The 12,187-nt window shown below is 54.8% G+C and overlaps 1 protein-coding gene across 1 annotated transcript; it reads right to left on the bottom strand.

Moving 5' to 3' along the window:
* Positions 1 to 5,853: 5,853 nt before the first annotated feature.
* MAP10 (microtubule associated protein 10) lies at positions 5,854 to 8,434 on the bottom strand. The gene has a single exon (XM_029047632.2). The coding sequence runs from the start codon at positions 8,432 to 8,434 to the stop codon at positions 5,978 to 5,980; it is 2,457 nt and encodes an 818-aa protein (XP_028903465.2). The 3' UTR covers positions 5,854 to 5,977.
* Positions 8,435 to 12,187: the final 3,753 nt, after the last annotated feature.

Genomic DNA, 12,187 nt, shown 5'->3' with positions numbered 1-12,187 from the left:
GACTGACTGACTGAATGACTGGGCGACCGACTGACCAACTGACCAACTGGCCATCTGACTGATTGAATGGCTGACTGACTGGCCGACTGGCTGCCTGACTACTGAATAACTGGCTGACTGACTGATTGAATGAATGATTGACTGAATGAATGACTGGCTGACTGACAGACTGAGTGACCGACGGAGGGATGGATGTGGCTTTGAAGAGTGTCCAGTCCCAGGTGGATGTGTCTAGGGGGCAGGGATGACATCAAAGGGCCACCAAAAAGGACCACTTTTGGGGGGACATCTGCCTGAGGCCTCCTTTGCGGAGGCTGCTGTGCTGCGGTTGCATTGTCCTTCAACGATTTCAGCTCTGCTCTCTCTGCAGTCTCAGAAGGAGCCTGTCGATAGTGGCTTCGCAGGGAGACGCTCGGCCTGTCCCGGTCTGACACATTCCCTGAGATCTGTCATCCTGGGATATTTGAGGACACCCCCTCCTCCTCACCTCTCCCCACCCATCCTCGCTCCCATAAGAGCCCAGAGATCTGCTGAAAATATTGTCATTGTCAATCCCGTAAACTAAAAATAATCTCGACCACTTATTTTTAGAAGCTTGCCCAGCCCCTGGTAAATCACTCGCATACTGATTCATCAGACATATCCCCGCCCAGCTGCTGCCTGGAGAAAGTTGATAGGGAAGCAGTGCGGGCTGGTGGAAAGAGCCTGGGCATCGGAGGAGGTCCTAGAGTCTAATCCCTGCTCTGCCTTTTGCCTGCTGTGTGACCTTGGGCAAGTCACTTCACTTCTCTGTGCCTGTTTCCAGATATATGAGGACTCACTTAACTCCCTTCCTACTTAGCCTGTGAGCCCGCTGTGGGACAGGGACTGTGTCTGATTTGATGTATGTATCGTATCTACTCAGCACTTACAGGTACAGCGCCTGGCACACAGTAGGCACTTAATAAATACCACCATTATCATGATTATTAGTGGAGTGCCTTCTGTAGGTGCTCAGGAAGTAGCGCGTCTGCTGGGAGACAGATTACCAGGAAGTCCCCCTCCTGTCCCATCTGCTGCTCCATCTGCCCACTCCAACTCCAGGAAGGTCAGGGGTCAGGAGCGGTCCCCGGAGGGCTCTCGATCTTCGGGAAGACCATCGTTGCGGCCGGAGGAAGCCGAGCCCGCCCGGGTCGACTGGGGAAGCCCGGATCCCTGTGTTTCTCGAGCAGCCGAAGAGCCTTCGGGGAGTTGGCGGGCTGAATTGATCTCGGTTACCCTGGCATCGATCGAGTAAAACCCGCCACTGAACTGAGGAGCAGGAATCGGAGGCTGGTCCTGTTCACCCTGGCTGGATACCGGTCCGGTCACTGTATGGGGGGGAGGGGGGGGTCTGTCATTTTTTGAGGTTCCTTCTGTGCAGAGCTCTGAGGTAGATACAAGCTAATCAGAGCGGACACGGTCCCTGTCCCACATGGGGCTCTCAGTCTTAATCCCCATTTTATAGATGAAGTAACCGAGGCCCAGGGGAGTGAATGCATGCATGTGGCTTAGTGGATAGAACATGGACCTGGGAGTAGGAGGGACCTGGGTTCTAATTCTGGTTCTGCCACATGCCTGCTTTGTGACCTTGGGCAAGTCACTTAACTTGTCGGGGCCTCAGTTACCTCATCTGTAAAATGGCAATAAGAGTGTGAGCTCATATGGGACAGGGACTGTGCCCAACCTGATTAACTCCTATCTACCCCAGCACTTAGAACAGTGCTTGGCCCATAATAAGCGCTTAACACATACCATAATTAATTAATTAAGGCAGCCCCTGCCCTCAAAGAGCTCATGCTCCAGGGGAGAGATGGACACAGGAACGACAGTTAGCCGTGGAGGCTATCCTCTTTCTCTTCCCTCCCTGAAAGAATGGGAAATCCCCAACAATGTAATTTTCCATACAGACCTTGGTGGTCCTGGGCTCCCAGCTTCTCACTGTAAATCTCGGGGTGAAAAGGGGGACGGGACTGCGGTGGGGCAGGCTGGCAGCCATTTTGGCTCCCTGAGGGGAATCTCTCCGTCGTCGTGGGGCAGAGCAAGGCTGGGGGTTCGGCTCACACACCTGCAGGGGACTGGGCCTGACCCAGATGGACCAAGAACTGATTCAATCCACAATTGAACGGTATTTATCGCGCCTATACTATGTGCAGAGCACTGGACTAAGTGGTTAGGAAAATACAACACAGTTGGTAGTCACAAGGAGCTGCCCACAAAGAGCTTAAGTCTACAGATTCCCTGGGAATCCATTCACGATGGGAGATGATGCCCCTGCAGACTTCTGCCCACATCCCCAAGGGCTTCCGGTTTTCTCTTCTGACTGCAATAAAGGTGATTTCCTGACTCTTTGGTAATTATTTCCATCTACTCTTCTCTCCTTTTTTCCGGGAAGTCCTACTGGAATGTATTTCTTAACTGTAAATGATCATTTCTCCATTCACGTTGGAGTTCCAATCTCCCCTCACGAAGCCAAGCGAAGTACTCCCAATCCTCACTGGGTAAAGATGGCCTGATGTTGCTTGGATGCTCTCCCAAGCATCTAGTACAGTGCGCTTTGCACAGTGGGTGCTCAATAAATACGATTGACTGCACCCAGTAGGAAAGCAATGCATAAGATTGATGGATTGGTTAATGTGCCTCTCCCTCCCTCTTCGACTACAGTCCTCCTGCAGATAATAATAATGGTATTTATTAAGCGCTTACTATTGCCAAGCCCTGTTCTAAACACTGGGGGAGATACAAGGTTACCAGGTTGTCCCACGTGGGGCTCACAGTCTTAATCTCTATTTTACAGATGAGATAACTGAGGCACAGAGAAGTTAAGTGACTTGCCCAAAGTCACCCAGCTGACAAGAGGCGGAGCTGGGATTAGAACCCACAACCTCTGAGCTGATGATCATGTGTCTACCCCATGGCTTAGAGGAAGAGAAGATGAAAGAGGAAGAAGGAAGGAGAAAAAGAAGGAAGAGAAGAAAGGAAAGTGGCGGGGGGGAGAAAGAAGGAAAAGAAGGAAAAAGGAGAAAAAAAGAAGGAAGGAAGAAGATCAAAGAAGAAGGAGAGGAAAAAAGGAAGAAAAAACGAAGAAAAAGACAAATAATATTCTCAACTTAGACCTATGTGCCAGGCACTGTACTAAGCGCTGGGGTGGATATAAGCTAATCAGGGCGGAACCAACCCATCCCTCATGTGTTTCACAGCTTTAACCCTCATTTTACAGATGAGGTAACTGAGGCAGAGAGGAAGTGAAGTGACTTGCCCAAGGTCACTCAGCGGACAAGTGGCGGAGCTGGGATTAGAACCCAGGTCCTTCTGACTCCCGGGCCCCTGCTCTACCTACCAGGCCGCGCTGCTTCTCGTCCCCATCATCTCTGCTTTCCGGAGGATTTTGCTTGGCCCACATGTCCCCTCGCAGAGCAACCGTCCTGCTCAGCATCAAGGTTTCCCTCATTCTCTTTCTAAAAGAGGAGGAGGACGAGGAGGAGGAAAAGGCTAGTTTTCTTTGCTACAGCTAATGAAAGAACGTAATGCTTGAATTAGTCAATATCATTTATACCTGGCCCTTCTCCAAAGAACCAGAGAATTAAGCAACAGCTGGCAGGTCTGAGAGAGCATTACATTTACATAGCTCTTCTAGAAATCGATTTTGAAGATCTATGTACAGAAATACATATAAGACATATATATTTATATATTAGACATATATAAGTTGGACTGCTCCAGCTTTGCTGGGCCCCTTCTGTTGCCGGTTCTAGTCCAGCCAATTCCAGCTTTGCAAGCGCCCTCCTCGATTGCTTAGAAAGAAAGACCTAAAGAAACTTGGATTTTTAGGGCAAATGCAATATGGCAGATTACAGGCAGATCTGACTACTTTTGTATTTGGAAAAATCCTTAAAACGTGCCTTATGATGAGGTATATTGTTTGGATGATTTCTGAATTCAACAACAATTTGCAGCCTATGTCTTTATGCCCATTTCCTCTGCACTTATGTAAATATGCAGATGTGTGCATATGAATATTTCATTGTACATTCAATTATTCATTCTGATTTATTCTGATATTCCATCCTGGCCTATTTGCCGCGGTTCCTATATTATCCTGATTGTCCCTCCTGCTCCCAGCCACTTAGAGATATTTTTTGTCTGTCTGGCTTCCCCATTAGACTCTAAGCTTCTGGGGGGCAGGGGACATCCTGGTGCACTTTCCCAGCTGCTTAGTAGAGGGATCTGCACTCAGTTGGCGCCCAATAAATTGTCAAAGTTGTCCAATCGTTGGAGAGCGATTCCCATGAATCAGCTGTATTTATTGAGCGCTTACTATATGCAGAGTACTGTACTAAGTGCTTGGAAAGCTCACTGTGGAAAGGGAATGTGGCTGCCAATTCTGTTTTATCGTCCTCTCCCAGGTGCTTCGTACAGTGCTCTGCACCAATAAGTGCTCAATAAATACCATCCCTGCCCACAAGGAGCTTACAGTATAGAAGGGAGACCAGACATTAAAATAAATTATGGATATGTTCAGAAGGGCTGTGGGTGGGGTGAATAAAGGGTACAAATCTAAGTAGATGGGTGGCTGCAGAAGGGTGAGGGAGCCGGGGAAATGAGGGCTTAGTCGGAGGCCACTCGGAGATGTGGTTTTAATAAGGCTTTGAAGGTGGGGAAAACGGCGGTCTGAATGAGCTGCAATAACTCACCGACATTTGCTGGGGCGGCGGTGGTCACATCTTCCTTTTCAACGATGTCTTTTAATAATAATAATAATGATATTTGTTAAGCACTTACTATGTGCCGGGCGCTGTTCTAAGTGCTGGGGTAGATATAAGATAATCACAATGGACACGGCCCCTGTGCCAGCTGGGGTTCACAGTTTTAATCCCCATTTTCCAGATGAGGGAACTGAGGCCCAGAGAAGTCAAGTGACTTGCCCTAGGTCATACAGCAGACACGAGGCGGAGCGGGGATTAGAACCCACGACCTTCTGACTCCCAGGCCCGTGCTCTATCGACTAGGCCACGCTTCTTCTGAGGGGTGTCATCCCCAACCAAGTTCCTCCGCACCCCTTTTTTAGGAGGTGACTTTGGATTGTGCTTTCACCCCGCCATAGATAAGGAATAGACAGACACTCGTGCATTTCCCCGGAGGCAGATTTCACAACCGACTCCTACGTCATCCGAAGAAATACGGGGATGCCAACGAACCCGGCCTGTGGTACCCTTCCTGCTCTGCCTGCCCCTGCCCTCCCCACTCCCCTAATCACGGTATTTGGGGGGGATCTTTGGGGCAAGCCACCGAGCCGGGGCCACCAAGGAGCGAGTCTGGAAAGTCCACGCCGACGAGTCGTGAAGCTGAAATGGGCCGTGAAGTTAGCAACACGCTTTAAGCGTCGCCCATCAAAGCACGAAGCGTCCTGAGTCAAAAAGGGCCTGAATATATTTGCTCGCCGGACACCTTGGCAATTTTTAATCCTCGCCCGAGAAGGGAGTTTTAGGCACTTTTTTCACGGGGGAAAAATCAAACTAAGGTTTGGAACAGTTTCTTTAGGAACTGCCCTAGAATTCACCTGCAAGTCCCTGTCACGCCGCTTTTCCTGCAGTCTGCCGAGGGCAGTACCATTACTTCACATGTTCTGCTGGAAATAGGGAATATTGGGCTGCAGAAAGTGGAGAAAGAAATTCAATTTTCATGAAATCTTGGCTGAACTGTAAACTCCTTGAGGGCAGGGATCATGTCCACTAGTGCTGCTGAAATCTCCCAAGCGCTTAGCCCAGCATTCCAGTTCCAGACGGAGGAGGTGCTCAGTAAATACCACCAATTGACAGATGACATTCGCTGGGCTGGATTTCAAATTTTTATAATTAGAACATATATGTGACTTACAGATCACTTGCCCCAAGAGTCATGGAGGGTGCTCCTAGTGGTAAAAAATGTCCCCCTTGCAGAGAATGGAACCTTTGCATTTTCACACCGTATACCCAGGGAGCTTGTCGATTACGAGTTCCCGGATGTCCTTGTACTGACTGGACAGCATGAGGGAGCCCAGCTTGTCCACCCCTTCTCCAGAGAGAATGGAGCTGGGGCTATCCGGGGCGCTGACCTCCTCCTCAGACATGCTGGATGTTGGGACATAAGAGCTCACTAGAGAAGATCTTAGCGACTGGCTCGTCTCCAAAGCCCTAGCCCACCGCGTGGCCTCTTGACACCCTAGCATGCCTCGACGGCTCTCTGCTCCGGTGTTCCGGTGCTCCCTCGGTGCAGCCGCCCGCCCGTCGTCCCGGCCCCAGATCGGCGACGGATCACTCTGGCCGGATCTCCCAACCCCTGCGGCCGGGCTTGGGGCCGCAGAGCTCGCCACCCGAGGCGTTCCGGAGGAGCTGGGAGACCAGGAGGCTGCAGAGAGTGGCGGGAGAGGGGCGGAAGTCCCCTCGTTCCCACACGTATTCCCAGGCGTCCCGGAGGCGCTGGCTTGGGAATCGGCCTCCGCGTCGGCGGACTCCGGGTTGGCTCCTTCCAGTTCCGGACAGACACGGAGGGTTCCCGACTCCCCGCCGCCCGCGTCGGCACTGGAGAGCGCTCCCGAAGAGCAGGAGCTGGTGAAGTCATCGGAATACCTTTCCGAGGGGCTGGCTTCCCTTGGCCCGTTTCCCTCGGGGCTGGGACCGGTGAAGCCCGGGTCCTTGACTTGGCTTGGCCCGTCGCCAACTTCCTGGACTATTGTGTCCCTCTGGATGCCAGCGTCCGGAGGGGAAGCGCCCGGGGGTGGGGCCGCCGCGTCCGTCCCCGGGGCTGACCGAACAGCGCCAGGAGTCCGGCTTGCACCGCCCCGCGGGGAGGATTTGTTGGCTACCTCTGCCCCCTCGCCGCTCGACCCCGTCTGAGCTTCTATCCTCCGGTCTTCCGCTCCTTTCGGAGGGCCGCGGCCGTCCGCTTCCCCTTCACTGGGTGCTAATGTCCCACCCCTCTCCCCCCAAGGGGGAATCGGGTCAGAGTTTCCAATCGGCCCCGACGAGCCTACTGGCTCCCAGTTGTCCTCCGCAGGCCGGAAGGGCTTCCCTCTGGGTGCCGGGGACCCAAACTTTCTTCCTCTCAGAGTCTCCACCCGTTTTTTCTTGGCCTGCTCTCTCCTCTCGTGCAGGAGCAACACCTCTGGATTGGCCTGACCTAGGCGCAGCCTGAGGGTTTTCGTCAGCCCAAACACCGGCTTTTTCCCGGGGGGTCCGTCTCCCCGGGCGCCACGAGCTTTCTCGGGACGGGTACCGTCCTCGGGCCCCTCCCCGGCCCGAAGGGGAGACGCGGTGGGCACCTGGCCCCGTCCCCCATCCCTCTCGGGCGGAAGGCCGGGGGGCCTCTCCCTTCCTCGTCGGACCGGCCGACCGGCGGGCCGGGCGGGAAACTCTGGGGCCTCGGTGGCCGCGTCCTGAACTACCCAGGCCGGGCGAGGGGAGCCGTCCCCAAGTTGGCCGTCCAGCAGAGCCAACTCCCTCAACAGCTCCCTGAGCAGAGGCAGGCGGCGGAGGCCGTCGGGGCGGAGGCCGTCGGGGCGGAGCCCGTCGGGCCGGAGACCTGGGGCCGGTCGCGGTCCGACCCCCGCCGCCGCCTCGCCGGCGGTCCCCGGGGCCCCGGCCTGGTTCCGCGTCGGGGGCCTCGGAACCGCTTCTTCTCGAAGGCCGACTTCGGCCTCTCCCGCCATCCCGGGCCCGCCGTGGCGAGCCGTCGGCGTGGTGTCGACGCCGGCCGCACGGGTGTAAAACAGGGGAGGGGGGCGGAACGTGTCGGTCTCCATCTCCTGCTCCATCCCATCCGGATCCCGGCCGGTCCTCCCGCGGGGGGGATGCACGACCCCTGGCCGGGCATCCCCGGTCAGGCGGGGCCCGCCGCCTCCCTCCGGCTTGGGCTCCTCCGCGTCCACCGGCCGGGCCGGCTGGTCCCGGGGGTCGGAGGCCGGGGGGAGGGCTTCCCGGAGGAGGCGGCCCGGCGGGCAGACGCCCAGCTCGGTGAGGCGGAAGGCCAGGGCGATGTCCCCGACGCGCGCCCCCGCGTGGTCGCGGAGGGCGTAGCGGCCCCGGTGGCCGCCGAGGGCCGTCGCCAGGGAGACGCGGCAGGCGCCCAGGAGGCGCGGGGCGGCGGCGGCGCCGGCAGGGGGCGCCAGGAGCAGCGCGCAGAGCGGCGCGCCGCCGAGCAGGCGCACTAGGGCGGCGGGGCCCAGCCGGACCAGGCAGGACTTGCCCCGGCCGAAGGGGAAGAGGCCCGGCCGCGGGCAGGGCGCGGGGGGCGCCGCCACCGACAGCCGGGGCAGATCCGGCGGGTGGAAAGCCACGGCCAGGCGGGAGCCCCGCGGGGCCGGCGGCCCCCGGCCTTCCAGCCGCACGCGCTCCACCAGCAGCTCCAGGGCGAACAGACGCTCCGGCGCCGTCGCCATGGCGGTTGCCCGGGAAACGGGGGGGGGGGCGGGAAGGATGCCGCCAAGTCTCGCGAGAGCCGGGGAGACGCCTCCGCCAGGCCGCGCCTCAGGCCTAGGCCCCAGGGAGGCCTGAGGCCGTGGGCCTCATATTCATTCGTTCACTCAGTAGTATTTATTGAGCGCTTACTATGTGCAGAGCACTGGACTAAGCGCTTGGAATGAACAAGTCGGCATAATGTGGGCATTTATGAAGAATAACCTTGGCGTTTGTTAAGCCAAGCATAACAGAGAAGCTTCGTGGCTCGGTGGAAAGGGCACGGGCTTTGGAGTCGGTGGTCATGGGTTCGAATCCCAGCTCTGCCCCTTGTCAGCTGGGTGACTGCGGGCATGTCACTTCCCTTCTCTGGGTCTCAGTTCCCTCATCTGTCAAATGGGGGTTAAGACTGTGAGCCCCACGTGGGACAACCTGATTCCTTTGTGTCTACCCCAGCGCTTAGAACAGTGCTCTGCACATAGTAAGCGCTTAATAAATACCAACATTATTATTAAGCTTTCATTCGTTCATTAGTATTTATTGAGCGCTTACTATGTGCAGAACACTGTACTAAGCGCTTGGAATGGACAAGTCGGCAACAGATACAGTCCCTGCCCACTGACGGGCTTACGGTCTAAGTTGGGGGAGACAGGCAGACAAGAACAATGGCAATAAATAGAGTCAAGGGGAAGAACATCTCCTAAAAACAATGGCAAATAAATAGAATCTGGGTGACGTACATCTCATTAAACAAAATCAATAGGGTGATGAAAAGCACTGGGGAGGAAACAAGGTGATCAGGTTGTCCCACGTGGGGCTCAAGAGCACACGTTAGGCCGCCAGCCCGTCATTGGGCGGGGAGGGTCCCTGTCTGGGGCCAAATTGTACATCCCAAGCGCTTAGGACAGTGCGCTGCACGTCGTATACGCTCGATAGATACGATTGAATGAAAGAGCCCGGGCTTGGGAGGCGGAGGTCGTGCGTTCTAATCCCGACTCCGCCGCTGGTCGGCTCCGTGACTTTTGGCTTTGCTTCTCTGGGCCTCAGTCTCATCGGTAAAATAGGAATTAAGACTGTGAGCCCCATGTGGGACAACCCGATCACCTTTGTATCCTCCCCAGCGCTTAGAACATTGCTTTGCACATAGTAAGGGCTTAACAACTGCCGTCATTATTATTCTGAGAGGCAGGCAGCGTGGCTCAGTGGCAAGAACATGCATTTATATGTTGGTATTTGTTAAGCGCTTACTATGTGCCGAGCACTGTTCTAAGCACTGGGGGAGATACAGGGTCATCAGGTCGCCCCACGTGAGGCTCACAGTTAATCCCCATTTTCCAGATGAGGTAACTGAGGCACAGAGAAGTGAAGTGACTCGCCCACAGTCACACAGCTGACAAGTGGCAGAGCCGGGAGTCGAACCCATGACCTCTGACTCCGAAGCCCAGGCTCTTTCCACTGAGCCAGGCTGCTTCCCCACGTGATCTAAATGGGCCCATTTAGACCACGAGCCCATTGTTGGGAAGGGAGGGTCCCTCTCTGTGGCCAAACTGTATGTTCCAAGTGCTTAGGGCAGCGCACTTGAATATGATTGAATGAAAGACCCTGGGCTTGGGAGGCAGAGGTTGTGGGTTCCAATCCCGCCTCCGCCACTTGTCGACTCTGTGACTTTGGGCAAGTCACTTCACTTCTCTGGGCCTCAGTGAACTCATCTGTAAAAGGGGGATGATGACTGTGAGCCCCACGTGGGACCACCTGATGACCTTGTATCTCCCCCAGCACTTAGAACAGTGCTCGACACATAGTAAGCGCTTAACAAATGCCAGTATTCTTCTGAGAGGAGGAGGGGGCTGAAGAACACCCCCAGCCCACCCTGCCAACCACCCCCAGCACTCAGGCCCCCGCAGCCCCGCATGGCACCTCAGCCCAAGAACTCCCTGGTCCCCGCACCCTGGGCCCAGACCCCAGCCCCCTCCCGGGGCATGTGGTAATAATAATAATAATAATGTTGGTATCTGTTAGGTGCTTACTATGTGCCAAGCACCGTTCTAACCTTTGGGGTAGATACAGGGTAATCAGGTTGTCCTGTGTAAGGCTCACAGTCTTCATCCCCATTTTACAGATGAGGTAACTGAGGCCCAGAGAAATGACTTGCCCAAGGTCGCACAGCTGACAAGCGGCGGAGCCAGGATTAGAACCCACGACCTCCGACTCCCAAGCCCGGGCTCTTTCCATTAAGCCACGCCACTTCTCCGGAGGAGGGCAGTGAGCGACTGCTGGGACGGCGCCATCGGCCGGGAAGGTTTCTGACCGAAAAAACGCCCGGGGCAGGGCAGCCCATGAAGGGGACGGGCCCAGTCCCGAAAAATAGCCGGCTAAGAAGGGTGGCGAAGACCACCGAGACCACGCCAGCCGAATCAGGACTCCGCGGCCCGCGTCGGCCTTGTTCTGCGGTCACTGCGGCCCGCCACGTGTCCTGCATGTGGGAGACCTTCATGTGCCCTTCTTCACGAACTTCACCCCCGCCAGTCTCCTCCCTCACTGCACTCAGTACAGATATTTAAACCCTATCTATCTTCTTTCTGGCCGCCACCAGTGATTCCCTCACAGGAAGTCCCTATTTTTGTTTCCTGGAACAAGAGAAATCATTCATGCTATCGATGGGATGAATGAACTTGACGAACACTCCATATGCCTTGAGGTTATTTCGTAGAGCACTTTTATTTTCCCAAAGCACTTTCACGTTATCTCCTTTCATCCTTACCATTTAGCCTTCAGCCCCACAGCACTTACAATTGTATCCATAATTTATTTACTTCTAGTAATGTCTGTCTGCCCCCCCGCTAGACTGTAAGCTCCTTCTGGACAGGGAATGTGTCTACCGACTCTGTTATATTGTACCCTCCTAAGTACTTAGTACAGTGCTCTGCACTCTGTAAGCGCTCAGTAAATACCACTGGTTGATCCATCTGAGGAAGGGAGAGGCAGGGATTATTATCCCCAATTTACAGATGAAGAAACTGAGGCTCAGAGAGGTTGAGTGACTTGTCCGAGACCACATAGAGGTCTAAGGGCAGAACGGGGATTCGAACGCATGTCTCCTAACCAGCTCCCCGCCCCGTGCATTTTCTGCTAGACCATGTCGCTTCCTTAATGTTTGTTTTGTCTTTATAGGTTTTAAGGTCCCGGATGCCAGGAGGTGTGACTTTTCCACACTCTAAATCCCTGTAGAGATTACTACCTTGGCAACCTTACCTTGAACACTCCTGGTGATGGCCACCAATGCTTCACAGAGCAACAGGGAGAAGTCAGCCACTGAAATTTAGATTGTAAGCCCGTCAATGGGCAGGGATTGTCTCTATCTGTTCCCGAATTGTACATTCCAAGCACTTAGTACGGTGCCCTGCACATAGTAAGCACTCAATAAATACTATTGAATGCATGAATGAAGTGCTCTATTAGAGCTGTGGCTTATGTTTTCTATTTTTAGGGACCTAAACTCTTTGAACCCTGTTGGGCCTGGTTCAGTTTTAATTCGCATATGACTGTAAGCCCCGATTCAACCAGCCCACCTCTCTGTCTCCTTGGCCTCCTCCAGGATCAACCCCCCACGGGTTTCGTCGGCACCGAGGCAAGTATCTGTGCGAATCTGGGAGCCGAACCAAAACCCTCGAATTTCATAGAGTGGAGTATCAGCAGATTGAAGATCCAGCCCCGTAGCCATGCCAAGAAGCCAGGAG

The sequence above is a fragment of the Ornithorhynchus anatinus genome, chromosome 19 (assembly GCF_004115215.2).
Source record: "Ornithorhynchus anatinus isolate Pmale09 chromosome 19, mOrnAna1.pri.v4, whole genome shotgun sequence".
In the NCBI taxonomy this organism is placed as follows: Eukaryota; Metazoa; Chordata; class Mammalia; order Monotremata; family Ornithorhynchidae; genus Ornithorhynchus; species Ornithorhynchus anatinus.
Note: the sequence above shows the minus strand (reverse complement) of the source record. Positions and strands in the feature narration are given on the sequence as shown.